At 49.3% G+C, this 23,465-nt stretch overlaps 8 protein-coding genes across 8 annotated transcripts; 2 read left to right on the top strand and 6 right to left on the bottom strand.

Moving 5' to 3' along the window:
* Positions 1 to 31: 31 nt before the first annotated feature.
* DFJ58DRAFT_798173 (uncharacterized protein) lies at positions 32 to 1,533 on the bottom strand (the record flags this gene model as incomplete). The annotated part of the gene is made up of 7 exons (XM_041390668.1): positions 1,160 to 1,533; positions 902 to 941; positions 714 to 839; positions 536 to 660; positions 492 to 501; positions 388 to 442; positions 32 to 204 (listed from the first exon to the last, which is right to left on the bottom strand). Coding segments are annotated over exons 1-7 (548 nt in total), but the record flags the coding sequence as incomplete, so codon positions are not given.
* Positions 1,534 to 2,036: 503 nt separating this feature from the next.
* Positions 2,037 to 4,460, bottom strand: DFJ58DRAFT_798165 (Flavocytochrome c). Its single transcript, XM_041390667.1, has 8 exons — positions 4,299 to 4,460; positions 4,122 to 4,251; positions 3,906 to 4,073; positions 3,317 to 3,838; positions 3,052 to 3,264; positions 2,516 to 3,013; positions 2,370 to 2,464; positions 2,037 to 2,309 (listed from the first exon to the last, which is right to left on the bottom strand). Exons 1-8 carry the CDS (start codon positions 4,397 to 4,399, stop codon positions 2,270 to 2,272), a joined length of 1,767 nt encoding a protein of 588 aa, XP_041241765.1. The 5' UTR covers positions 4,400 to 4,460; the 3' UTR covers positions 2,037 to 2,269.
* Positions 4,461 to 4,701: 241 nt separating this feature from the next.
* DFJ58DRAFT_798162 (uncharacterized protein) lies at positions 4,702 to 6,102 on the bottom strand. Its single transcript, XM_041390666.1, has 6 exons — positions 5,948 to 6,102; positions 5,804 to 5,885; positions 5,745 to 5,756; positions 5,398 to 5,691; positions 5,246 to 5,342; positions 4,702 to 5,040 (listed from the first exon to the last, which is right to left on the bottom strand). Exons 1-6 carry the CDS (start codon positions 5,986 to 5,988, stop codon positions 4,784 to 4,786), a joined length of 783 nt encoding a protein of 260 aa, XP_041241764.1. The 5' UTR covers positions 5,989 to 6,102; the 3' UTR covers positions 4,702 to 4,783.
* Positions 6,103 to 6,186: 84 nt separating this feature from the next.
* DFJ58DRAFT_798160 (uncharacterized protein) lies at positions 6,187 to 7,353 on the bottom strand. The gene is made up of 5 exons (XM_041390665.1): positions 7,064 to 7,353; positions 6,831 to 7,015; positions 6,667 to 6,728; positions 6,455 to 6,631; positions 6,187 to 6,432 (listed from the first exon to the last, which is right to left on the bottom strand). The coding sequence occupies exons 1-5, from the start codon at positions 7,130 to 7,132 to the stop codon at positions 6,305 to 6,307; spliced, it is 621 nt and encodes a 206-aa protein (XP_041241763.1). The 5' UTR covers positions 7,133 to 7,353; the 3' UTR covers positions 6,187 to 6,304.
* A 1,472-nt stretch (positions 7,354 to 8,825) lies between these two features.
* DFJ58DRAFT_798147 (uncharacterized protein) lies at positions 8,826 to 10,767 on the bottom strand. The gene is made up of 10 exons (XM_041390664.1): positions 10,497 to 10,767; positions 10,431 to 10,443; positions 10,254 to 10,377; positions 10,135 to 10,206; positions 10,025 to 10,079; positions 9,891 to 9,973; positions 9,466 to 9,841; positions 9,319 to 9,419; positions 9,191 to 9,268; positions 8,826 to 9,133 (listed from the first exon to the last, which is right to left on the bottom strand). The coding sequence occupies exons 1-10, from the start codon at positions 10,731 to 10,733 to the stop codon at positions 8,950 to 8,952; spliced, it is 1,323 nt and encodes a 440-aa protein (XP_041241762.1). The 5' UTR covers positions 10,734 to 10,767; the 3' UTR covers positions 8,826 to 8,949.
* A 1,065-nt stretch (positions 10,768 to 11,832) lies between these two features.
* DFJ58DRAFT_730239 (uncharacterized protein) lies at positions 11,833 to 13,792 on the bottom strand (the record flags this gene model as incomplete). The annotated part of the gene is made up of 10 exons (XM_041385861.1): positions 11,833 to 11,984; positions 12,035 to 12,134; positions 12,184 to 12,384; positions 12,446 to 12,514; positions 12,569 to 12,668; positions 12,729 to 12,981; positions 13,050 to 13,321; positions 13,371 to 13,547; positions 13,598 to 13,712; positions 13,768 to 13,792. 10 exons carry the CDS (start codon positions 13,790 to 13,792, stop codon positions 11,833 to 11,835), a joined length of 1,464 nt encoding a protein of 487 aa, XP_041241761.1.
* A 761-nt stretch (positions 13,793 to 14,553) lies between these two features.
* DFJ58DRAFT_843242 (uncharacterized protein) lies at positions 14,554 to 17,154 on the top strand (the record flags this gene model as incomplete). The annotated part of the gene is made up of 9 exons (XM_041392936.1): positions 14,554 to 14,773; positions 14,834 to 14,902; positions 14,959 to 15,269; positions 15,330 to 15,659; positions 15,706 to 16,099; positions 16,152 to 16,230; positions 16,304 to 16,730; positions 16,780 to 16,970; positions 17,025 to 17,154. 9 exons carry the CDS (start codon positions 14,554 to 14,556, stop codon positions 17,152 to 17,154), a joined length of 2,151 nt encoding a protein of 716 aa, XP_041241760.1.
* A 5,327-nt stretch (positions 17,155 to 22,481) lies between these two features.
* Positions 22,482 to 22,828, top strand: DFJ58DRAFT_798111 (uncharacterized protein). Its single transcript, XM_041390663.1, has one exon. The coding sequence runs from the start codon at positions 22,556 to 22,558 to the stop codon at positions 22,766 to 22,768; it is 213 nt and encodes a 70-aa protein (XP_041241759.1). The 5' UTR covers positions 22,482 to 22,555; the 3' UTR covers positions 22,769 to 22,828.
* Positions 22,829 to 23,465: the final 637 nt, after the last annotated feature.

Genomic DNA, 23,465 nt, shown 5'->3' with positions numbered 1-23,465 from the left:
GTGCTTCTTCATGGCGTCGCGGCGAGAATACGTCTTGAAACAATGCTCGCAGGTCCATCTGGTGTTCAGGTGGCGGCTAATTATGTGACGCCCGATGGCGCCTCTTTGCATCTTTTGATTGCAAGCCCGCCAGAAGCATGTAACCTCTTTCTTGTCGTTTCCATGTATGCCATGAAAGTTGCCAAGATGCATGCCAAGCTGGCGCTTGTGATCCGAAATGGCATGACCACACAGTTTATCATCTTCAATCCACGCGCATTCATGAAGGGCCGCTGGAGCAAGGACGATCAGAGGTTATGATTAAATGTTGGAGAGAATGACAAACGTTGTTCTTGAGGCGGCATCATGATAGGCAATGGTTCCGTCGACGGCTGTAATGTACATCACCTGCGAGGACGGAGGGAATTGGCCTGGGTTGTACCAAACAGGTCTGAACTGGCTCCTAGTAGCTGAGTGAATAATATGCTCGTTACTTGATCCGATAGACCTACCAAATATATGCTTGGGTTAAGATTTTCATCCACAGGCGGAGGACACAATGGATCTTGAGGATAGTAAAACGTTCTATCATCTGCTGTCTCTGAGTGTGATAACATAGAGTTCTCAGGAACGCTACGGAATGCCGTATTATCGTTCACATGGTGCTGGTATCCAGAGTTCCTGTAGTTTCGCAATGAGAAATTGGCATAATGATATCAAGGATAACAACATACTGCATTGCCAATAACTCTGGAGAAATGGTGAAGTTACCCTGGAAGCGCTGGTCTGGTGGACCATCGACAGTGGGTCCAGACCACCACGCGGTCGAAGCGCTAGAAGTTGCAGGGGCGTAATTTGGGCTATCGCACACGCAATAAAGTCAGACCCTCTAATCTTGGAACGATTAGATTTCATGTATTACCCTGTATTTTCATTGCTTCTGAATACCGCGGCACCAGCGACTGGGTTTAGAGGTACTGCATGTAGGCGATCGATTATAGTTGGATTGAAGGTGGAGGGTTTGGATCGTCTTCTACTATCCATAAGGCCAGGCGGGTCGCTTTTTATACCTAGTTCCGAAATGTCCCTCTAGCCACCAGTCCATAAATCCATGAACCTTGGCCGAGTACAGCTTCCAGTAATGGCTGGTGGAACTCCAAGAAAGGCAACAGGTACCGACATGTTGAGTGTTCGGGCATGTCCGCCAATGCCAATAATTGTCAAGCCGGTATGCGAGTCATAGAAGGAGGCGGGAGGGTCCACTAACAGCCACGTTGATAGGCGAAGAGCAATTGCACCGATAATTTTCCACATGAGAGTTATCCTTGGGCCACATTGCGTACACTTGAAACGACAGGTAACGGGTTCACAGAAAAGGGAGCAAGTCACATAATGGCGTGAGCTCGGGACCGCGGTGTGCGGCGCACAGAATGGTGGCGACGGTACACACACACGCACTGGCGGCGGCGGTGGAGGAGGTGGTGGTGGTGGTAGTGGTGGTGGTAATGGTGGGAAGACGCCATTTCACACAGTTGGCGGAGTGGAAGAACGTAGTACGCACAGCCTCCCGCACATATCACGGGACGATGAAAGCTTCAGCCGGAAGTCTGGGACCGTATACTGTGGGTGCGCAGTATGGCATCCCCGCCCTTCTGTATAGAACATAATAAATCAGCTCAATGTGTCGGGTCTTATCATCTACTTTGGGATCGGGAATAAATACTTACATTTTTCGGATGACTCCTCCGACGCCACGGAGGCTCACAAAGGAGGCCAGAAGGCGCATATGCCATACGCTAACATGGTCACGCAGTTCACAGCATATGACTATCGGAAGCGTTGGTAGCTTGGCCAACCCTTGCAAGTACTCGTGTCCATCCTATTTCTCCCGATTCAATCTAGGAGACGGCACAGCGGTATACAAGTCACGGTTGTGGCCAGACACAGTAACCAATTGGGTGCCCATGATATGTGAACAATATCGTTCAAAATGAAGTGGCGCCATGGCAAGCGGGGCTCACATCCAAAATAGCAAAAGGCGAACATTCCCAGGGGCAGAGGCGTATCAAGATTTAATTCGACATTCAGTACTTACAGTGTTCAACAGCCACGGCCTCATGTTGGCCTCGTGGATCAGTCAGTTGAAAATGGTATGAAGACAACATTAGAATACACTGGATCACAGCAACCAAGTAGAGACATGGGGAGAAAGAGATATGCGATGCTGAAGAAAGATGACAAATATGGATCCTCTACTTTTGCTGAGCGTAGTCGTAGCATCATTTCCCCCCTACTTCTTCAGTGTACCAATGACAGCGTCTGGTGCATATCTTGGGATAACCTACACAGCGAATGAGCCAAGAACAAGGAATTGAGACAGTGTTTCATACCTTCGGGTCGTGGGAGCATGTTTGAACTCCTCAGTCGCGTCACGACCAGCGTAAAGAATAATAGCTTTTTCGCCTCCTGGGTGATCAGGCAAGAACTGTGTCGCGAAAAATCAGGAAAGTTGCAGAACTAGAAGGCCTACGCTTACGGATGTGACGTCCAGCACCTGGCCATTAACAATAACCCAGATGTCGTCCTTCTTATTGTGCTTAGCTACATCCGCGGCACTGAATTCCTTTGATAGTGACGACGACTGGGCGGGGACACTCGTGGCAGCAGGCTGTGTAGGTGCAGATGAAGCAGCGGGCTTCGACTCGAACTGTCCTACGAATGCACCAAGACGTCCGCCTGCCTTCTCCACGATGGCGCTAGTCGTCTGGAGGAGATAGGCAGCAGCTGAGTCGCCAGATACACGTCCGAAAACAACACATCCAAGCAGTGACGAACCACCAAGACGGTTGGCACCATGTACACCACCAGCAACCTCACCAGCAGCGAAGAGACCAGCAATGGGTTTGCCGTCCTTGCCGATGACGCGTGACTCGGGGTCGATTTCCAAACCGCCCATGGTGTAGTGCAATACAGGGGTCATGATTGCGACGTTGAAGTAGTCGTTCATGCTCCACTCTCCTGATGAGAAGTACTTCTGGAGTTGAGTAACAGTGAAATATCTTAAGAATGGACATTACCTTCTTGCCGAAGGGATCCTTCTTTGCCTTGACACCCGCGTTGTACGTGTCGAAAGTCCTTCTTAAGATATTCAGGCTTGACGCCCATATCTTTAGCAAGAGCCTCGCCGGAATCGAAACGCTTCATGAGACCACGACCGACATAGTGCTTGCAGTGCCATTCGATCTCGCTTGAAGCCTGTCCGTTCAGGATCAAGCGAATGGGATACTAGGGAGAATCATTGGGTGAATGGCAAAAAGAAACAAGTACATTCAAATACCTTGCCGTTCTCCCAGATCTTGCCAGTGACGTAGTCACGATGTTGAAGCTCATCGACGAAACGGTCGCCGTTCTTGTCAAGTAGTAAACCACCAACACCACGAAGAGCCTCTGCAGCCAAGAACTTCACTTTCGCGTCGGGCTCGTTAGGATCAACAAGACCCGTCGGGTGCACCTGCACTTTCTCTAGGTCGATCGCACTTGCACCAATAGCCATGGCAATCTTCTGACCATCACCCGTGCAGTGGTCACCATTTGTCGTTGGGAGATCATAGTATTCGGGACGGTGCTTCTTCAGCAGAGAGTCACCGCCAGTGAAATCGGCGGCATAACCACCAGTAGCGAGAACGACGGGGCCGTATGCAGTTTCTGTCTTGCCATTGCGGACATACTCAACGCCCGTAACTGTGCCAGACTCGTCTTTGACAAGCTTTGTGACACGGGCCTTCTTGTAAATTTTCACGCGGTCTGGCTGGCTCACTGCCAAATCCTCCAGGCGCTCCATTTGTGCGTAAGTAATAACCTGTCGGTGGAGAATGCGGAGTTAGTACAAGTTCGACACGGAAGGAACGGATATTGCGGCCACATACCATACCAGGGAATTGTGCATTCCCTCTGTGTGTGCGGGGCTGACTGTGGCCTCCTAACCGCGCGACCTTTGAGAGGTCAAGGCCGAATTTGTCCTGTAGCCAATTGACAGCATCGCCTGAGCGGCCGGTCAACACACGGATGAGGTCATCGCGAGCAAGTTCACGAGCCTGAAATGGATTGGTATGAGACTCGAGCACAAATATGGGATCACTCACGGATTTCTTCGTGTCCTCGAAGAAAATCTTTGCGTTATCTGGAATACCAGCCTCCTGCTGTGTCTGGGTACCAGCACCGTTGATACCAGAAGTGGCCATTGGTGGAGTTTCCACCCATGAATCTGCGGAACTCCGTCAATAACTGTTTCACTTTCAATGTGAATCCTTGTCACATACCCTTGCTTGTCAAGTAGCAATACATTAGCACCACGCTCAAGAAGAGTGTGAGCTGCAGAGAGACCAGCAAGACCACCTCCAACAACAATGACTTGTGACATTGCGATAATTGTGCGGAGATGATGGTAGTGGAGAGGGAGCAAGATGGGTAGTCAGTTGGGGGTAAGCGGTTCCGGGTCAAGTACCTTTAATTGCTAGCCAATCACAATGCGCAAGGTTTAAATTAAAATGCAGCATGTGATTGTTGCATAATTATGTCAGCGTTCGGGTATTGAAAAACATGGAAATTACGGGCGGCCAACAAGGAACAAGACCTCCGTCAACCCTCCGTGGATTCTCCTTCCGGGAACCTATTCCCGGTGTCCCTCTTTCACAAGCTTGCAGAATTATATGTTACACCAACTAAGCAGAAAATTTATTTTAAAATTCTATTTACGCGTGATCTGTGGTATACAGTCGTGCACATATCCGATGACACCCGCAATCTATGCCTTGACTCCCTTGTTCGACCCTTCCGCTATGACAAACTGATATAACTCCTGGCAGCACCTTTCGACCATATTCGTCATGCTCATCTCTTTGTCCTCTTTCTCAGACTCGATTAAAACAAGACCTTTCACCTTATTCGTCAGGCCCCCATTCTCAACATCACCACCCTCGAATATTTCGTGGTGTGCGTCTAGGTATGCAGGGAGGACGATCTTCTCCCAGTAGTCAGGGGGGTCTACCCATGCATCCCCCTCTTCAGTAAAATGCACTCCATGAGAGTAGCCGCACAAGTCATGAGTGTTGTGGACAAAGAGGGGAGGCGCGTGGAGTTAAGGGGAAATTAGACGCGTCGGCGTGGGCAAGATTGACATCCAAGAGGTAATGAAAAGGAGCAAAAGTCAATAATCATCGGAGCGGAATAGGAGCGAAGATAGAGCGGAAAATGCTGAAAGACATACTTGCTGTGATGTAAACCTGCCGCGCTTTCCTCCGGCCTTCCAATGTCTTGAGTGGAACACGGAGTAAGAAACGCATGTCTAGTTGCTCTATGACTTCCTATGACCGAGTCACATTGATTCCTCATTCTATGGTGGCATCAATGCTGACGCACCTGATTCCAATACAACAGAAATCCGTCGACCAAGCCCCATACTATATTGATGTGGTCATTCTCCTTGGCTTGATCTTGGATAACTCTGAAGCGCTCAGCCAGACGGTGTTGACACTCTGCATCTATGGGTAAATCCGTCTGCTTGTTCAACTCGTCATGGCTTTTATGATCATCTGGTATGCTTCCTGTGTCTTTCACGTGCTTTAAAAATTTGGAAAGTCGTGGGTAGTCGATTGCGCAATCTGGAGCATCCCAGTCCTGGTAGCCATGCTTTATGGGAAGTAGTTCCTCAGGCTGCGCGACAGCTCAGCGAAAAAAATACGATCGATTTGAGCATCGTGGCTTACTGGAGCAAAATCCTGCCACAGATAAGTTAATGCTGACATTTTTTGAGAAATTCACCGACATCCTGGTGCACAATGACACTATTGGGCAGTATACTCTTCAGATGCTTCGCGAGAGTGGTCTTTCCTGAACAAGTAGCACCCCTTGTCAATATTGTAGAATAGTCAATCAGTAGTTCGTATTCAAATGTGAAGTGTTCACATACCCTAAGCCTACAAGGATAACCTTGGTCTGGATTTCGGCCATCTAAGCCACGACACCAGACAATTCAAAGACGGTGATCGATATACACCTGATCAGCGCTCAGTTTCCGCCGGCCGACTCAGCCGAGTTCGACTTGCTCAGGGTTGTCACCGAGTAGTGGCAAATTGAAGAAGCACATACGGTAAATACCGGCAGTCAAATCTCATGTTCCCCACGGTCCCGGTCCGCAAAACTCTTCGCACCTGTAATACATCTCGTTTGAAGCGCGGAGAGAATAATATGCAATATAGGATAATGTATTTACAATACTGATTTAGGTGTACAGCTCGTCAAATGTTGATTCAAGTTCATCGCAATCTCATACCTGTCTCTCTGCCCTCTTCTTAACATCTTCTGCACTCTCTGCAACTTTCTGAACGCCTTCACGTTTCGCCTCGTCTGTCTTTGATTGCCCCCAACTAAACCAGGTTTGGCCTGCGTCCTTGGCTTCATCCGCGCGTTGTGTGACGGCCGTGTTTCGTCTCCTCAAACTTTTGTTCGGATGTCCTCCTGGCGTCCGCTAGTGTTTGCTCAGTTGCATTCTTGTACTGATTCAGTTTTTCCTGTGCTTCGTGTGCTGTCTGTCGTGCCCGTTCAGTCAGGTCGTGGAGAGATTCATCTACTTTTTGGCGGATCCAGTCGCTTTCTCTTTAGCTGAGGCCTACACGTAGCAGGTCAGACGATGCGATCCACTTGGATTCTCAGACAACCGACCTTCGCAGTACCATAGCTCTCCTGAGCTTCTTTAAGGGCATCCTCGGCCCTTGCCTTCCCTGCTTGCTCAGCTTGCTTTATATCGCCCTGCGCTGCACGCACTGCCCGCCTCATATCTTCCTCATCTCTACGTTTTTTCTCCTGAAGACTGATTCCCCCGGTCGCGGTTGTAGAAATAGTACATTCCTCCAAGTGCCGCAACAGCAGATGCGATAATGAGGCCGTTGTTGTGTCCGCCACCATCGGTGGAAGGGCTGACCTTTGGATTGGGCGACGCTTGCCCCGGCGGGGGCTGGGTTGCGTACATCCTACGCGCCTGGATTCGCAGTTAGGTTTGAGAATGATGGAACACCGCTCGACTCACGACAGGAAGGATGGCGGTCGGGACACGACCGTGAATGACGCTGGAACGCAAATTTGGTACTCGGTACATTGTGAAGGAGGCGGTATAAATCAAGTGTGGTGTGTAGTTGGTGTTGGATGAGCGTATGCCTTTATATCCAACACCGGCTCCTAATGACGACAAACTCTTGTATGACGTCGATTAGTCACGTGTGCGCGTCCGAATCTCGACGCCTCGTCTTCTATTATGGTCTAACTTATAGGGGTGACTATCGTCCAGCTGAGCTTCGGCGCTCAAGCGCTCGAATCTCAGATCTCATACCCCGTGACCAGCCAGCCAAGAAGAGATGGAACGCATGATGGTTGAAGCCAAACGGCTCGCTTTATCATCTTTGCTCAAATCACACGCATCAACAGCATCACCACAGGATCTCTCCTGCTCTAAGCAGCATCGATCTCTGCATCTCGTTCATCAACTAGGTGACCCTGATTTGCGTACTTATGCTTCATTAATCACTGCACGAACACGTTTGACACCGCCTTTATCCCTTTATCGTACGTTTTCCCAGTCACTTGAGCTACTCCCAATTACATAATGTACTTAAGATGTCGTCATGTGGGAATCCAAACTTACCCCAGTTTTGACCATGGCCAGTCTCAGTTCTCTAATTCTCCGCTCGAGCTCTATTTGATCTATCATATACTTTCCTCCTCATGCCCGAGTTCCTACTGCGCACCTCAAAGCAGTTCTACACTGCATTGACAAGCAGAACTAGACGGAACCATTCGTTCTGTATTCATATGCAGCCGCAACGCGTTTATATGCGTAGAATATCCGTCACCTAGTCATACCTCGACGTTTATATAATGATCCGCGGTTTCCACGAGGATATACATTACAGGAGCCACTCGCTCCAGAGCAAATCGAATTCGAGAACTAAACAACCAACCTCAATAACAAGGACCCAGACAGCCCAAGCATCTATCATGCGTGCGGTGTACTAGGCATTCGCAAGAGATGTCTCTAAATGACTGGCATACTCTTCGGACAGTCGGCTTTCAACTCTGGACACACCAGATAGTGATGAAGATGTCATGGGCAGCTATGCGTAGGATGGCTCGCAGCGAGGACACTGCTTACAGCGTGATAAGTGTTTTGATGTCAGCATCACAATCGCCTTGGGACATGTCAGGCAGTCCTTGCACGGCTCAGGGAACGGAATTACCATTAATTGCTTGCCAAAGTCACCAGTTTCCTATAGGCGCATGTTCAAAATGTATTTGAAATACAGGGCAGACCGTCTCATGATGTGGGGTATGCTTACTCGCCATTAGCGCCCGATACGCGAAGGTCAAGGTATTGCTTGTTAGGTGTGCTTCTACTCTCCTTGACGTGGGGCATCTGGAGGCCGAAGGCAGGACGATAGGATGGTACCCAAAGTGCCCCATGTCCAGCCCGGAGGATCAAACATGAAGCTTTTGGTGTACAGATCCGGTATCACACAATCGTAGTGTTCGCGACGAGTCCCGGAGGTCCTACCCGGTCATGGGCACGTGGGAGGCATGCGACAAAGCCTTGTGGCAATCATGCCGCCGTCATCGGCAACAGCGACATCCGTCGCGTATCTCGCTGAACTCGTTCTTGTCGATCAAGAGGGCCACGCTTATTACACCGCCTACCACGTCACAGATCACAGACCAAGGTTTTGTAACGCGGCGTGATTGGGGCGATCGTCCATGGTGAGGAGGCGTGAAGAAAAATGCCTCGGAAATATTTTTGGACGTGTGAGCAAATTCTTCAAATGATATTTCATCACTAACACAGAAATAAACATAGCAAATTACATTCGCAACTGAAACGGATCTAGATAGTCATGCAAATAGACGTACCGCACCTCCCTGAACATATCAAAGCTCCCTGCGAATGGGCAGGTCTTCTCTCTTATCGTAAATGTCATATTTAGCCAAGGTTCCTGCAGCCTGCAATTCTTTGGCCACCTTCTCTGCACCCTCAAACACCCGAAGGAAATTGCCCCCAGTGAGCCCAGCTAGTTCTTGCTTGCCTCCATCCACGTTGGTACAACTCAGCGATCTTAGAAGTCAGAACAGTCAGTCATCGTTTAGATTTAGGTGGAAAGATGCCGCGTACAAGAGCAGGATATTTAGAAACATCCTCGAGTCCTTTGGAGTAATTTGAATCCCATCATAGTCGCTCCCGATCCCGACGCTGCGACAACCGTCAGATCGGCAGCCGAGCGAGTATCGGTCATAACTTACTGTTTCACTCCAGCAACTTTTGCAATATGCTCAATGTGATCAGCGACGGTTTCAAGATCTGCCTCGCCGTCGGCAGCGACAAATGGGCCATTGAAGTTGACCTGCACAACCATTAAAATGAGTAGATCGATTATTTTCTGGACAGACCATAACAACGGCATCCCTTTGCCCTTCGCCAAAGCCGACGAGACTAAGCACTTCATCAGGCACATTGCGAGCAACATCGTGAATGGCCCTCGCAGATGAATGGGACCAGATGACTGGTGCCTTGGAATGCAGTAGGGCTTGCGTTGCAGTCATGTCAGAAGTATGAGATAGATCAACAAGCATTCCAAGTCTGTTCATCTCCTCCACGAGTTTGAAGCCAAGAGGGCTGAGGCCGTAGTGCCTGGGGACACTCGGTATCAACATACCGCAGGAGTCGGCGAAAGCGTTGTGACAGCTGTGGGTCAGAGTTACGTAGCGAACCCCAAGTTCGTAGTACTGGCGGAGGACGGCAATGGAATTCCCGAGTTGATGGGCACTGAGATGAACCTTAGGGGAATGGAAGGAGCCAGGGAAGTGGTACTCACCCCTCAACACCTAGAATGCTCGCGATTTTGTGGTCTCTTATCGCTGATTTGATACCACTTGCACTGACAGCGTATGCAAAATCCTGCGCCAGACATCAGTCAGTATTACTAGCATTAAGGAATATGAGACTCACGTCAGGATACTTCGATATCAGACCCTTTGCGACGTCAATTTGCTCGAGGGTGTCTCTATCATTACATGCGGTCAGCGAGATGCATTGAGCTCAACAAGGAACATTCAGACCGGACGCGCCAGGAAGCCTTCAAGAAATCGGGGCCCTCATCTTCAGAGCTTGCACAATCCACATATACAGACCTGATGAAAGTCAGTTCAAAGTAGAATGCAAGGATACCGCTGTATACCAAAAGAATCCTCCGACTTTCCCTTCCCTCAGACGTGGAATATCCACATGCATAGGCATTTGACTGTCAAGATGAATATCGGTAACATTGTTGCGCCAGCCGAAGCGAGCAACTATAGGAAGATCTTAAAAGCGCACTGTAAGATGACAGACAGGTCATATTGGGAAGGAAACATACCAATGTGCCCATCCTATGTATTCCGTCAGCAAGGAATGAGCGGAAGATATGGGTCAAGAGGCGTACGATGACCGGAGCAGTGTCTAGCACACGCTGTGCTGCAAGCTTAGGATCCCGGGGCAGCTTTTCCGGCAGACCAATATCGCTTACAAAGCTTGGGTTAACCAGTGCGACGACTGCAACAACGATGATTATAACAACCAGCGCAGACCAGACGAGTGCGCGGTTGCGAAGTGTACGAGATTTCTGGTGCACCGTCTCATGTTCGGCGCTTGGAATTAGAGGTTCGTTTTCACTGCTCATCGTGGACACTAGAACAGCGAACGGTGGTCGTTCCTTGAACTCATATTTGGTCTAATTTTAGTAATTATGACAAGCGGTGGCGCGGAAAAATAGGTCAGGTGAGATCTTCAAAGGGTCAACTTCTCGGGGGGTCACCTTCTTTCTTTGGCAAAATAATGAACCTATGGAAGACAGGACTGCCGCGCTCCGTTACATAGCGTGACCACACTCATATCGGGCAGGTGTGATGCAGGGACTCCGTGCACCTCTAGTGTCATCTACTATATCGTAGCGGCGGCCATGCCGCCAGTCCCCGACTCTGCTTGGTTTTGTTTTCTATATGCTGTACATGCTTGTACCTTCGATATACGACCTCCACCTTTTATTCTATCTGAATCTTGTATGTGGACTGTTGTCAAGGACCATTCACATACTTCTCAATTGCCACTGCATTTGTTAGCAAGTATGATTACGACTTTTTAGCTTTACCCTCCCTTCACAAGTTCAGTGAGCAAGCGCTCCTCATGCTGTGCCCCAAGCTTGGCCATTGTGTCACCCCGAGATGGTCGCATTTTTTGATGGTGAGTTACCCCTGCCTTCTATCCCATTGCGTGCCCGTTGGACCTCTCTCCTGGGCCACCCGCAATGCTCGGTTTGGCCGTTTTGCCCCGGGTTGAGCGAGGTGGTTTCACCCCCACCCTCCCCCATGTCCACATTTGAACTCCTCACCTCCTCCACCCACGACGCTCGGTTTGGCCGTTTTGCCCCGGGCTGACTGAGGTGGATTCACGCTCCCCTCTCTATCGTCCACATATACATCACGCAAGGGGGCATGGCCCAATACATTTGTTGATGCCCTTGCATTCCAGAGTTGTTGCGAGTTGAACGTGGAAATCAAGTACGCGTGTCACGACGGACGGTTTTTCATTCAATACACGTAAGCTGCAACTGATTTACAGACAATTGACCGTTTGCGTCTGACAAAACCCTCCCTACTTCATAGAGTCGGGGACTGTTGTTCATTGCAAATTGTGCAAATTTTAAACACGACTGAGGGGTGTAGCCATGGGTCACTGCTAGTTCAACTAACACAAAAAGACAAACTCTACACTAAGTTAAGTCACCAATCAAATGTTTCATCGTTGTCCTCCTCATCAGAGAATCCCGCAATAACTAATGCCTCTTCCTCTATGATTGGGGCTGTAGGCAGTAAGTGTGCACCTGGTTCGTCCAACTCAGCCAGTTCATCCAGCCGGTGATGATCAGATGCATCTAATGTGCGGTAATTTAGTGCAAACTTGATTCAAACAGAGAAAACGTACCAAGACCTTGTCCGCCGTGAATGCCACCCATATAGTAAGCACCATCAGTATCCTCATGAAAAAAAAAGGTCATTTTGGTTTTCGAGGAGAGGCAAAGGCTCTTCATCCGGGTCAGTGCCATCTGTAAGAGACCTGACAACAGCTGGCACCTGCACAGAGCGCTGCATCGAATCATACAAATCTAAGTAGACCGTCCATACAGACTGACGAGTGATTGGAGGGCGGCCTAGGTCTTCATAACAGCCTTGAATGAAGTTGTTGAGGGCTCGGGGAACCAAATCGAAGACCGGATGATCAGGGTTCACATAGAGACGGCGGACATAGTCTATATCGTCTTGTTTGACTGTTACCTAGAATAATAAGCCAGTTAGTGTGACAACGTGGTTCAAGTAGTATTTGAATGAAGCGCACCTTAAAGTTCAGGGCCCCGAAATCTTCTGGAGACTCGTATATTAGATTAGGTACACCGTGTGGAAGCACCTAGATTGTAAGCGCTAAACAAATGTAAATGACTACTATCAAACAATCAAATACCTTGTTACGATCTGGCCTCTTGAGGGTGTTATTAACGCGGTCCTGATACCTATCTAGCTCACACTGAAGCCATGGAATAAAAATCCAGCGGAAGATCATGCTAAATACACCACTGTGAGCAAAGTCGAAATGGTGGAAAGCCAGGCCCGAAGTCACTTACACCTGAAGGGTGTTATCACTATCATACCAGCCGTTCTCCACTCCTTCATCCAAGAGTGTTTCAAAACCAGGAGTAAACCGGCGCCGCAACTGAGACCAAGTGATCTCCGGTTTAACATTCTTCTTGGTCCGCATCCAGCGGTGTTGTAATGTACCTTGCAGTGCCGGATCATACATTTGACGAAGCATAGTGTGTGCATTGGCGATTCCATAGTTTTCAGTGCCGGGATCACTCTGAGTCACTAGTGGCATATCTGTCATACCCAGGCAAGGCAACTTAAATGAGTAACAGTGCGATAGATAGTTATTAAAACGAACTTACAACCCAGTTTCTGGATGGTCTCAAGATAGTAAGTGAGAATGAGCTGGGGGTTGCGGTTGGAATGCCACACTCGGATCCACATGATGCGACCCGAGAATGGCTCCACTCCAGTGTGCAATGCAAGACCGAATCGAAGCCACTTATCATGTTGATCAACAGCAAATAGGTCGTTGACGCCGGCGGCCCAGAACCGCCTCCGCTTGAGACGGCGAGCTTTTCGCTGATGTACGAGGTCTGCTTCATAGATGGCACAGTATGCTATCACTAAATTTCTATTTGGTAGCTAGTCAGATACAGATCAACGTCAAACAAATTAAGTACCTTGAAACGCTCATTTCTTTCTCGTGAAATAGCAAAATCACCATTTCCCGCGCACCAGCATTTGGGTATGCCTTGCGAAGCTCGATCATGGCTTCACGGATAGATTCGATGGTGTGGCTCTGCTGGCGGGTACGCAGGAGACCCATGTCATTGCGGATCTCTCTGAACTTCGTGTATCTACACACAAAGATCAGAAAAATAGTATCAATTAGTGGAAATCGACTCACCCTAGTCCATAACGAGACGTGTCAAAATGATTCTGCAAGTTTTCTACAATCTTCCTGTCTGTTTGACGCGCTTTCCAGTACCGAAGGATGTGAGGAGCAATCACCTCAAGAGGTGCTGATATTGCAAGTCATGTTAGCCTTGTAATCACAATACATAGAGAGGTGCATACGGGTTGGTTTGTTTTGGTTGGGCATAGTAGTTTGACTGACGGTCACCATGATAGCTGCACTTTAAAAGCTTCAATGGCAAGTGCTGATAGCAATAAGCGGAATAGGTGCACTGGTCAGCAGAATAGGAACACCAAGATAAGAGTGGAGCCAGCAGAATAGGCGCACTGAATACCAACTTGAACACCACTGGCAAGATAAGAGTTAGCTGAATGAACACCAGGTTGAATGTGACTGCACCCAGTGGAATAGGAACACCAAGATAAGAGTGGAGCCAGCAGAATAGGTGCACTGAGCACCAACTTGAACACCAAGATAAGATTTAGCTGAATGAACACCAGGTTGAATGCGACTGCACCGATAGAGTTGCAGCCTGAGGTTGAATGCGACAAATGGCTAGACTTGAACGGTCAGTACAATTGAATAAAGTCCGCCGTGATAAGTCCGATGCGGAGACTTTCGGATACACTGCGGCAGATAACTTTAATATGTTGAATCTGTGTGCTGTTTCGACCACATGGTGAATCTGTGCATCATTTTGACCATGATCATGGTGACTCACATGTTGCGCACAATGATCCAACTCGCTGAAGAATTTGCTGACTCTCGACTTAGATGCAACTCAGTACTGCGGGATATCAATGACCCTCCACTTACTAGATGCGACTCTTCAGAGCGGTGAGTTTTTCCAAACAGTCTTTATATAAAGCCTGTCTCTGAAGTGTTGTAGGGCCACTGTTATATTCCTTCAATTCCTTCAACTCATCACACAAGCACCTACTAGCATCATGGAACTCGTCTCTCAGTTTACCGAAGATGCTGTTGCCAAGGAGGACCGTGTCTGTGGTCGACCTGCTTGCCGCAGCACAATACTCAAAGGCGCTCCATGCTATTATGTTGCCACCATTGTGCCTGGCCAACCTGGTCGCTTCGTTTGTGAAGCATGTTACTTGCGATACTCACAGAAGCTTTCAACTTCGGTCCGACCCTCTTCAGTCCGCCCTTCTTGTAAGTACACTTGAAACCCCTATATAGCTTTTGATCAATGACGCTATTAATTACATCCAGCCGCACAATCACAGTTACTTCCAAATCCTCATATCATACGCCAGACCGTGAATGCAGCACAACGCAAGTGTAAGTCAAATTTCTCTATTACATATCAAACATGTCTGAATGGCGAAATTCAATAGCAACTATCAATCCACCCCGTGTAGTACCCTTCTTGTCTCAGCCCTCCAGTAGCACTGCGCACATAGGCCGCATTTCAGGCCCAGATATCGCTGTGCCTCTATCATGGCAACAATCGCCGGCTAGTTCCAACCCGAACATGGTATCTGGTGCTGCAGGGTATTCTGTGCACCATGCTCAGTATGGTCTGGAGCGTGAACGATGGGCTAAATTGGCATATGCTCCGCCCCCTGCAGAGACCATCACATTAGAGATATCAGCTGTATACGAGGGAAATTCACGGAAGAAAAGTGGGCGCGGCATTAACTTTGGGGTACATTTGTTTTTCTTTCTATCTCTCCAGGTTGCTGTTTTTCTGATGCTCATAAATCAGAATATTTGTGAAGGAAAGAAGGACATCGATGCTCGCTTGGACGCCCCTGGGCTTATACAAATCGCTTTAGATACTATTCTACCGAAAATCCTCACATTTGGAAGGGGATTTCCTTGGCGCACAGAAGAATTTGTTGTCCGGGATGCTACCTGGGTTGACCTATCCGGACATTTGCCTGCCATTCCGTACTTCTTAGCTCAGTGCTTAGTCCAATCTCGACGCGGACCAAAGACGACAACTTTCAAGACCAAGCAATTCTTACTCATGGTTGTTGTGCCTGCAGCGCAGTGGAGTGAGTATGAGGCATGGCTGGATAAAACTGAAGAAGAAGTAAGATTCCGCTCATTCGATGTATTGTCACTCTGCTAACTCATAGATTTCTCAGAATATCTTGCGTGAACAGCTCCAACGACACAGATCTATCATTACTGTTACTGAAGAACGAGACCCTCGAACTTCCGGCACCAACTCAGATGACCCATGGGCCGCACAACAAGAGGATGAAGACCCATTTGGTCTTGACTTCGAAGGACCAGATGCCTTATCTACTGTGGGACGTAATTCCACTGTTACTGACAGCTCAGCACATAATCCGACACGTCCATCAGCAAAGCGGGCTCATGTTCGCAGAGAGAGCGACTCCACAAATAGTACTGTGTCACCTCCTCGCAAGAAGCCAGCACCTGGTGTATTCCACCTTCCTGACCGTAATGATTTGAAAGAGGCCTTGAAAAGTGGAGGTAGTGTAGATGCTGTGCGTGCACCTAAAGGTGAGTTCATCCTTTGTCTTGAGGCAGGCATTCTAATGAGTATTGACTTTAGTTTATGACTTCCGCAATGAGGACATTCAATTCCATCCAATCCCTGTGCGCCCACTAGCCGATATCTTGAAGACTCCTCAGTATCGTTCATTCAAACCCAACATCTCAAATTCGTCTATCGGACAACTCACTATCGATGTCCCCCATTCGCAGCATGATCGGTATCGGTGCCTTTAAGACAGCTCATCCAGGGTGGCTCACGCTATCTCCCCTATCCTCCAGTGGCCTTGGGTCGCGTGCTCAGCAGGATGTTGTTGTCAAGCGGCCATTTCACAGACCTCCCCCTCACACCCCTGGATCCAGCATCCTCAAGATTTCACGTTACGCACTACCAGATGAGCATGAAAAACTCCTCAATGAATGTAACTTGTTGTACTGGGCAAAATCTCTCCTTGACTTCACTTACGAATACATCGATCACTGTATCAATGCCGCACCAACTCTGCCATCTTTTCCAATACCCCGTGTGCGTTTCGTGGAAGCGGGCATTGCTTTGGCGTTTTCTCGACACTCGTCAAACACTCAGGGCACCTCCGAACAAGCTCCCATGGCAGACATTAAGGCGGGGATGTTTTCGGCGGTTTATCTCCTTGAGGAGCGGGGTGACGTCTGGTACTCCTAATGATCAGACATTCGTGAAGTTCATCCACAACAAGGACTACGGACCTTCACTTGATGAGGATGAATACGGCTATGACCTAGCCGTCTTTCTCTCGTTTACTCAGCACATCCAGTATGAAAAGACAGAGGGTCTGGCGTTCATTTCTGATTATCAAGGCAGCACCGAGCTTCTGACTGATCCTCAGATTTTGACCCACCGGTATGTGCATTTTCAGCTACTATGGTTGGTGACCTTCATTAACTGCTTCTCTAGCTCAGTCAATGAAGGAATTGATCTTTTCGGTGACGGGAACATTGCAAGTGTGGTGGACGACTTTAAGGCAAGGCACCTCTGTAACCACTATTGCAAGTGGCCAGGATTTGAGTTGGAAGTATATGCTTAGGAGAGTTACTTATTTTGATGAGTTACGATGGACCTTGTAATCCGAGCGCTGCCAGGCAGAGACACTTTCAAGTTGGAAAGAACACTTGTAAATAACTTATTTATTCGAGATTGAAGTGCACGGAGTCCTATTGCCTTATATGCGATTGTGACATGACTAAGTGAGCGCGGCAGTCCTGTCTTCCATAGCCGAGGCTATTTTTGTCACAATCACCTTCGACGATCCACCGCATGTCAGAAGAACGCGGTCGAAACTCGAATGCTTATCGTGGCAACGAATATTACCTCGAGGTGTTAATGGCCTGTTATTTTATATAAATGATGTGGGTCTCTTAATATCTCACTTCGCTTCAACTGCTATTCACAATGGCCAAAGGCAATTCATCGACGGATTCGACTCAACAAACCCGCACATCTAGCGAAGCAACAGCTCGTGGAGGCTCGGTACGTGGCTCATGAGCATCACTTAGTTCCTTCCACTCCAAACACTGACATTAACACATTCTTCGTCTAGCACCGACCCCGTGGCAGAGTTGGTCGGTTTTCTGAAGAAGGTTAAGGACAAGTTAAGGAAATCGGTAAGTCCACGAGCATGCGTAGTAATGAGTGTCCTGGAATACGACTGAGAATGTCATAAGCGCTTGAAGGATTCACCCAGCCGCAGCCTTCTTCCCCGAATGTTAATCATGAAGGTGCTTCATCGACCTCGGTACGTTCTCATACTTGCCTTCCAATCTCTGCGCTCTTTCTAAATCCTGGTGGTCCCGCGAGTTTCAGGCGGCTCCATCTCCCATGGAAGTGACTAATACCCAATCGGAACTTCGGTGTGCACAAGAGTTTGCAATGCGCGTGCATCCGCTTGCGGGACCTGTGATTACTGAGGCATCTGTTGGCCAAGGCGGAGAAGAGGATCTCGATGCCGTCGACAGTTTTCCAGGACACATATCTCGAACCCCTCAAAATATTTGACAATGTTATCAGCAATATCGCAGATGTATGGACCTTCCTCTCGATCGTAACCGAACTAATCACATCCCACAGTTACATCCATATGCAAAAATGGCACTGGGCGTGTTGTCTTGCGCAGCCAAAGTATGTTTTTCTCTCTATCTTCTCCTATCTCCCACCACTCAGCAATCATCGGTACAGATTATTCTATCTCAAGCGGATCGCGACGCAGCGGTGCTCGAACTTCTCAAGAAGATATGTGATGTTTACCGCTTCATAACACAAGACGACATGCTTGGACAACTCTCGTCGATGCGCATCATCCTTGGCAAGATTTCTGAGCAGACCCGCGAATGCGCCCATTTTATCAAAAAATATTCAAAGGCGATAAAATTTGGTGAGTGTTACAAGCTATTGCGCCCTGTACCGTCTTGAGCTTCTATCATCATCACAGGGAGCGGACTTGGAAAGGACGTCTTCTCGGAAACAGAAGATACGATCCAAAAGTACAATGACGTGTTTGATAGGCTCATGGACAACTTCCGCGACCAGGGTTGCTCGCGACGTAGTCACAGGCGTCCACAACATAAACACACACATCCACGACATAACCATACACGTCCACCGTATGGGTAAGGGTCGGACGTCCTTGTGACTTGACATATACTCATACCTTTTCAGAAGAGGCATCGGATCTCAGCGGTATAACTTATGCAGATGGCGCGGGACTAGTCACCGGAAAAGAATGCCTCGAAGGGACACGCACGGGAATCCTTCCCAGATCACGGAATGGGTCAACAACACTGGGGACAACACTCCACGCGTGCTGTGGCTATCTGGCCCTGCAGGCAAGGGCAAATCGGCCATCGCCCACACCGTTGCTAAGTGGGTCAATGACGTGGGAGGGCTTGGTTCGTGTTACTGTTTTGACCGCCAGCGAGAAGCAGATCGTCGCCATGAAAAGATCTTTTCCACCATCGCGCTCGACCTGGCTGACCGTGATCCGGAGATGAGGCGGGCATTGGCAGATGCAGTCAAGACCGCAAATTCGCTCAAGAAGACAACGGATATCATCCAGCAGTGGCAGAAACTTCTTATTGAACCACTGAAGAAGTCATTTGGGTCAACTGGAGAACCCATCGTGATCGTGATCGATGCACTGGACGAGGGCGGCGGAGTAGAGACACGGAAAGACCTCCTCGGCATTCTAGCCGGCAAACATCACAACCCTGCTGTTCCCAAAATCACAGACCTTCCTGGCAACTTCCGCTTCATCGTCACCTCGCGCCCGTTTGATGACATCAAAGACAAGCTTCGTGGTGCTCAGCACATTCGACAGATGTCGATGGATGATATTCCACGAGCAGATACGGAGCGCGACATCCGTGCTTACGTATCCAAGGAGTTGGAAGGGCTGAATTTCCACGGTAGAGAGTTCGCAATCCTCGCTGAGAAAGCTGATGGACTTTTCGAGTGGGCGCGTCTCGCCTGCGGATACATCAAAGAGTCTGATATGGGGCTATCTCCAATCGAACGCTACAAAGTCGTGGTGCCACGCGATCCTGCAGAGAGAAGCAGGCTGTTGCACGAGATGTATCTCCTCATTTTAACAAATATCATGCCCAGGGATACATCTACCCATATGCAGCCTTCACCGAAACTACGTTTGACGAAACTAGCGAGATTTCGCTCAGTAATGGGACAAATACTTAGCACAGCTGAACCCCTTCCTTTAGCTTCCCTGAACGCCATGAGGCGCCATTTCCGACTCCGGAGGATAATTTCGACGTCGATCTTGTGGTAAACAGCATGGGCTCCCTCCTCAGCGGCACCACCAACCCAGATTCCCCAATCCGACCACTTCATGCATCCTTCCGCGATTTCCTGACGGACAGATCATCCAGTGGAGAGTTTTTCATCGACCTGTCAAAGGCGCAACACGACCTTGCATTCGCGTCGCTTCGAGTGATGGAACACAGTCTTCGCTTCAACATCTGTGATTTAAAGTCGTCATATCTGCCTAATAGGGAAGATCCCGGTCTACAAGAACGAGTGCAAAAATGCATCCCCTTACATCTGTCATATTCATCTCGATTTTGGGACGTCACACGTACGAACCACAGCCTTTGACAAGGAACTCGCGAAAGAAAGTGAAATTGTTATTTGACCACGAGCGGGTGTTTTTCTGGCTCGAGTTACTTGCCTTGATCGAGGCGCTGGGCGCTGCAGTTCCTGCCCTCTCAGTCATTCCCCAGTGGTTGAAGGTGAATGCATTGCTACTGAGTGCCAGATAAAGCGCTCATGCGCCACCACAGGGCCATCCTAAATTCAACGATGTGTTGTCGACTGCAATGGACGTACAGAGGTTCATTCCAAGTCTTCGGCGGCATGATTTTGCACAGCACGCCACACCTGTATGTATCAGCACTCTCATTCTTGCCTATCAACTCTCCGCTATCCAGAAAGTTTTCTGCACGGTTTCCGAATACTCTCCGTGTAGCATGTGGACGTGATATGAATTGGCCAGCTGTTCAGACCGTGCTCAGGGGGCACACTGATAACGTAAACTCGGTCCTCGTTCTCGCCGGACGGCACTCGCATCGTCACTGGTTCTTTGGATGAGACTGTTCGGCTGTGGGATGCAAGGACGGGGGAGCCAGTCGGTGAGCCCTTGCAGGGGCACACTGAGGAAGTAAACTCGGTCGCATTCTCGCCGGACGGCACTCGCATCGTCACTGGTTCGGACGATAACACTGTTCGGCTGTGGGATGCAAAAACGGGGGAGCCAGTTGGTCAGCCCATGTGGGGGCACAGTCATCGAGTAAACTCTGTCTCATTCTCGCCGGACGGCACTCGCATCGTCACTGGTTCTTTGGATGAGACTGTTCGGCTGTGGGATGCAGAGACGGGGGAGCCAGTCGGTAAGCCCTTGCGGGGGCACACTCATGAAGTAAACTCGGTCTCGTTCTCCCCGGACGGCACTCGCATCGTCACTGGTTCTTTGGATAAGACTGTTCGGCTGTGGGATGCAGGGACGGGGGAGCCGGTAGGTGAACCCTTGCTGGGGCACACTCGTCGAGTAAACTCGGTCTCGTTCTCGCCGGACGGCACTCGCATCGTCACTGGTTCTTACGATAAGACTGTTCGGCTGTGGGATGCGGGGACGGGGGAGCCAGTCGGGGAGCCCTTGCGGGGGCACACTCATTCAGTAAACTCGGTCTCATTCTCGCCGGACGGCACTCGCATCATCACTGGTTCGCACGATAAGACTGTTCGGCTGTGGGATGCAGGGACGGGGGAGCCAGTCGGTGAGCCCTTGCGGGGACACACTTCTTCAGTAAACTCGGTCTCGTTCTCGCCGGATGGCACTCGCATCGTCACTGGTTCTTCGGATGACACTGTTCGGCTGTGGGATGCAGGGATAATGAGGGGGGAGCCAGTCAGTGAGCCCTTGCGGGGACACACTTCCCCAGTTTGGTCGGTCTCGTTCTCGCCGGATGGCACTCGCATCGTCACTGGTTCTTTGGATAACACTGTTCGGCTGTGGGATGCAGGAACGGGGGAGCCAGTCGGTGAACCCTTGCGGGGGCACACTTCTTCAGTACACTCGGTCTCGTTCTCGCCGGATGGCACTCGCATTGTCACTGGTTCGGATGATAAAACTGTTCGACTGTGGAATGCAGGGACGGGGGAGCCAGTCGGTGAGCCCTTGCAGGGGCACACTTCTACAGTAAACTCGGTCTCGTTCTCGCCGGACGGCACTCGCATCGTCACTGGTTCGGACGATAAAACTGTTCGGGTATGGGATGCAGGGACGGGGGAGCCAGTCGGTGAGCCCTTGCGGGGGCACACTTCTTCAGTTTTGTCGGTCTCGTTCTCGCCGGATGGCACTCGCATCATCACCAGTTCTTGGGATAACACTGTTCGGCTGTGGGATCCAGTGATGAACTAGCCGTCACAACAGTGCGCTGTGTCAGATCCTTCAGCATTATCATATGATCATCGCACGATCGAGGCCACGACTACCATCACATTAAACATTGGGAACAATCACCCCATTCGCTTCTCGTCCAACTCTACCCATGCACTCTGCAACACCTCAGAGCTAACGGAGGGAGCATCCTATGACGACCGCAGTTCGACCCCCTTTTTACTGAATCATGACAGTGGATGGATAGTAGGACCCAAACATCGCCTGTTATTCTGGGTACCACCGGCTTCTCGAACCCCATTCTTATATAACCCTGCAACTGCCTTAGTGATACCCAGAGGAGTCCCTGAGCTTGATCTGAGCCGCATGGCACATGGACAACACTGGCACAAGTGCCGAGAGCAGTGAGTGTCTTCAAAGTCCTTTCCGTTCCTCGCAGTTACTGAAATCAACACTTGCAGACCTTAGTACCAACGATAATCGCATTAATGGATACATTATGGAGATTTCAGATACAATCTAGATGCGAATGAGTGTGCTGTCCCACAGCATCTGTCCTATATTTGTTTCGTTTATGTTATCTCATTTATGTCAAGTTCTTAACTACCCTCGATTACCTGTTGTTTCCACAGTCGCTCGATGTCGCCATCGGCTGAGTACTTTTCCACCTGTTCTTTATCCCTATTTCCGCTTGCCTGATACTCGCTGTTTCTCGGGCCTTACGTGCCATCGTTAGTCGTAGAGTTACATTACTTTTATTTCAACCAGTAGAATTCAGACTTTGATGTTGGAGTCATTTTGTTTGAACACACTCTTGTCTATTGCACCGTAACCCGTTGTTTTCGAGCCTCACAGTAAGCGACGTCACAAAGTGCTTTTGGTCATCATCTCTCTTCATCTCTGCGCTTTCATTGCAAGTCAATCGAAGTATCCATAGGGGTTTCCTATGCTCACAACCGATTTCTGTGACCGGATATCCAGACCTCAAGGCAGTCCCCATATCTAACTTCACCGCGACCTTCTTCAAATCAGTGGAAAATCAAACCGCACCCACCCAACCAAGATCCCCGGAGTCCGGACGGACCAGCCACCAGTTTCAAGTTGCCACACCAGCAGTGATAATCCATCAACCATCCCTTGATACCGCCACTGTCAACACCTTCTCCTCACAAACACCGCGCGCTTCCTTAATCTCCTTTCCCGCCTTCAGATCCAATTGCCGAGTAATCTTGTCCCAAAATTCGCTGATCATTCGCCGGCCGTCTGGAAAGCAGGAATTCGCTCTCCATGTTCAAGTTGTTGATGTGTCAGAATCGATTTCGTAGCTGCTTTCGTCGACATGGAAGCCATGGCTGTGCCTCCATGAGCGAAACCGTAAAGTAGGCAAGGTATTCTTTGGATGCGTTGAAGAGGCACCAAGGTGAGGTCTCCCG

The sequence above is a fragment of the Suillus subalutaceus genome (genome assembly GCF_016647625.1).
Source record: "Suillus subalutaceus strain FC151 chromosome Unknown DFJ58scaffold_85, whole genome shotgun sequence".
In the NCBI taxonomy this organism is placed as follows: domain Eukaryota; kingdom Fungi; phylum Basidiomycota; class Agaricomycetes; order Boletales; family Suillaceae; genus Suillus; species Suillus subalutaceus.
Note: the sequence above shows the minus strand (reverse complement) of the source record. Positions and strands in the feature narration are given on the sequence as shown.

Excerpts from the sequence above, each read along its gene's own strand:
- DFJ58DRAFT_798111 (XM_041390663.1), top strand. The coding sequence starts at position 22,556 with ATGCGAATGAGTGTGCTGTCCCACAGCATCTGTCCTATATTTGTTTCG.
- DFJ58DRAFT_798162 (XM_041390666.1), bottom strand. The coding sequence starts at position 5,988 with ATGGCCGAAATCCAGACCAAGGTTATCCTTGTAGGCTTAGG. Across the intron at positions 5,886-5,947 it reads GTTATCCTTGTAGGCTTAGG|GGGTGCTACTTGTTCAGGAA; the intron begins GTATGTGAACAC and ends AATATTGACAAG. Across the intron at positions 5,041-5,245 it reads GCAGGTTTACATCACAGCAA|AGGGGGATGCATGGGTAGAC; the intron begins GTATGTCTTTCA and ends ATTTTACTGAAG.
- DFJ58DRAFT_798165 (XM_041390667.1), bottom strand. The coding sequence starts at position 4,399 with ATGTCACAAGTCATTGTTGTTGGAGGTGGTCTTGCTGGTCTCTCTGCA. Across the intron at positions 3,265-3,316 it reads AGATCTGGGAGAACGGCAAG|TATCCCATTCGCTTGATCCT; the intron begins GTATTTGAATGT and ends GATTCTCCCTAG. Across the intron at positions 3,014-3,051 it reads CCCTTCGGCAAGAAGGTAAT|AAGTACTTCTCATCAGGAGA; the intron begins GTCCATTCTTAA and ends ACTCAACTCCAG.
- DFJ58DRAFT_798147 (XM_041390664.1), bottom strand. The coding sequence starts at position 10,733 with ATGAGCAGTGAAAACGAACCTCTAATTCCAAGCGCCGAACATGAGACG. Across the intron at positions 9,842-9,890 it reads AGCATTCTAGGTGTTGAGGG|TGCCCATCAACTCGGGAATT; the intron begins GTGAGTACCACT and ends GGTTCATCTCAG. Across the intron at positions 9,420-9,465 it reads AAAGGGATGCCGTTGTTATG|GTCAACTTCAATGGCCCATT; the intron begins GTCTGTCCAGAA and ends ATGGTTGTGCAG.
- DFJ58DRAFT_798160 (XM_041390665.1), bottom strand. The coding sequence starts at position 7,132 with ATGTACCGAGTACCAAATTTGCGTTCCAGCGTCATTCACGGTCGTGTC. Across the intron at positions 7,016-7,063 it reads CGACCGCCATCCTTCCTGTC|GCGCGTAGGATGTACGCAAC; the intron begins GTGAGTCGAGCG and ends CTGCGAATCCAG. Across the intron at positions 6,729-6,830 it reads CAGTCTTCAGGAGAAAAAAC|AAGCTCAGGAGAGCTATGGT; the intron begins GTAGAGATGAGG and ends ATGCCCTTAAAG.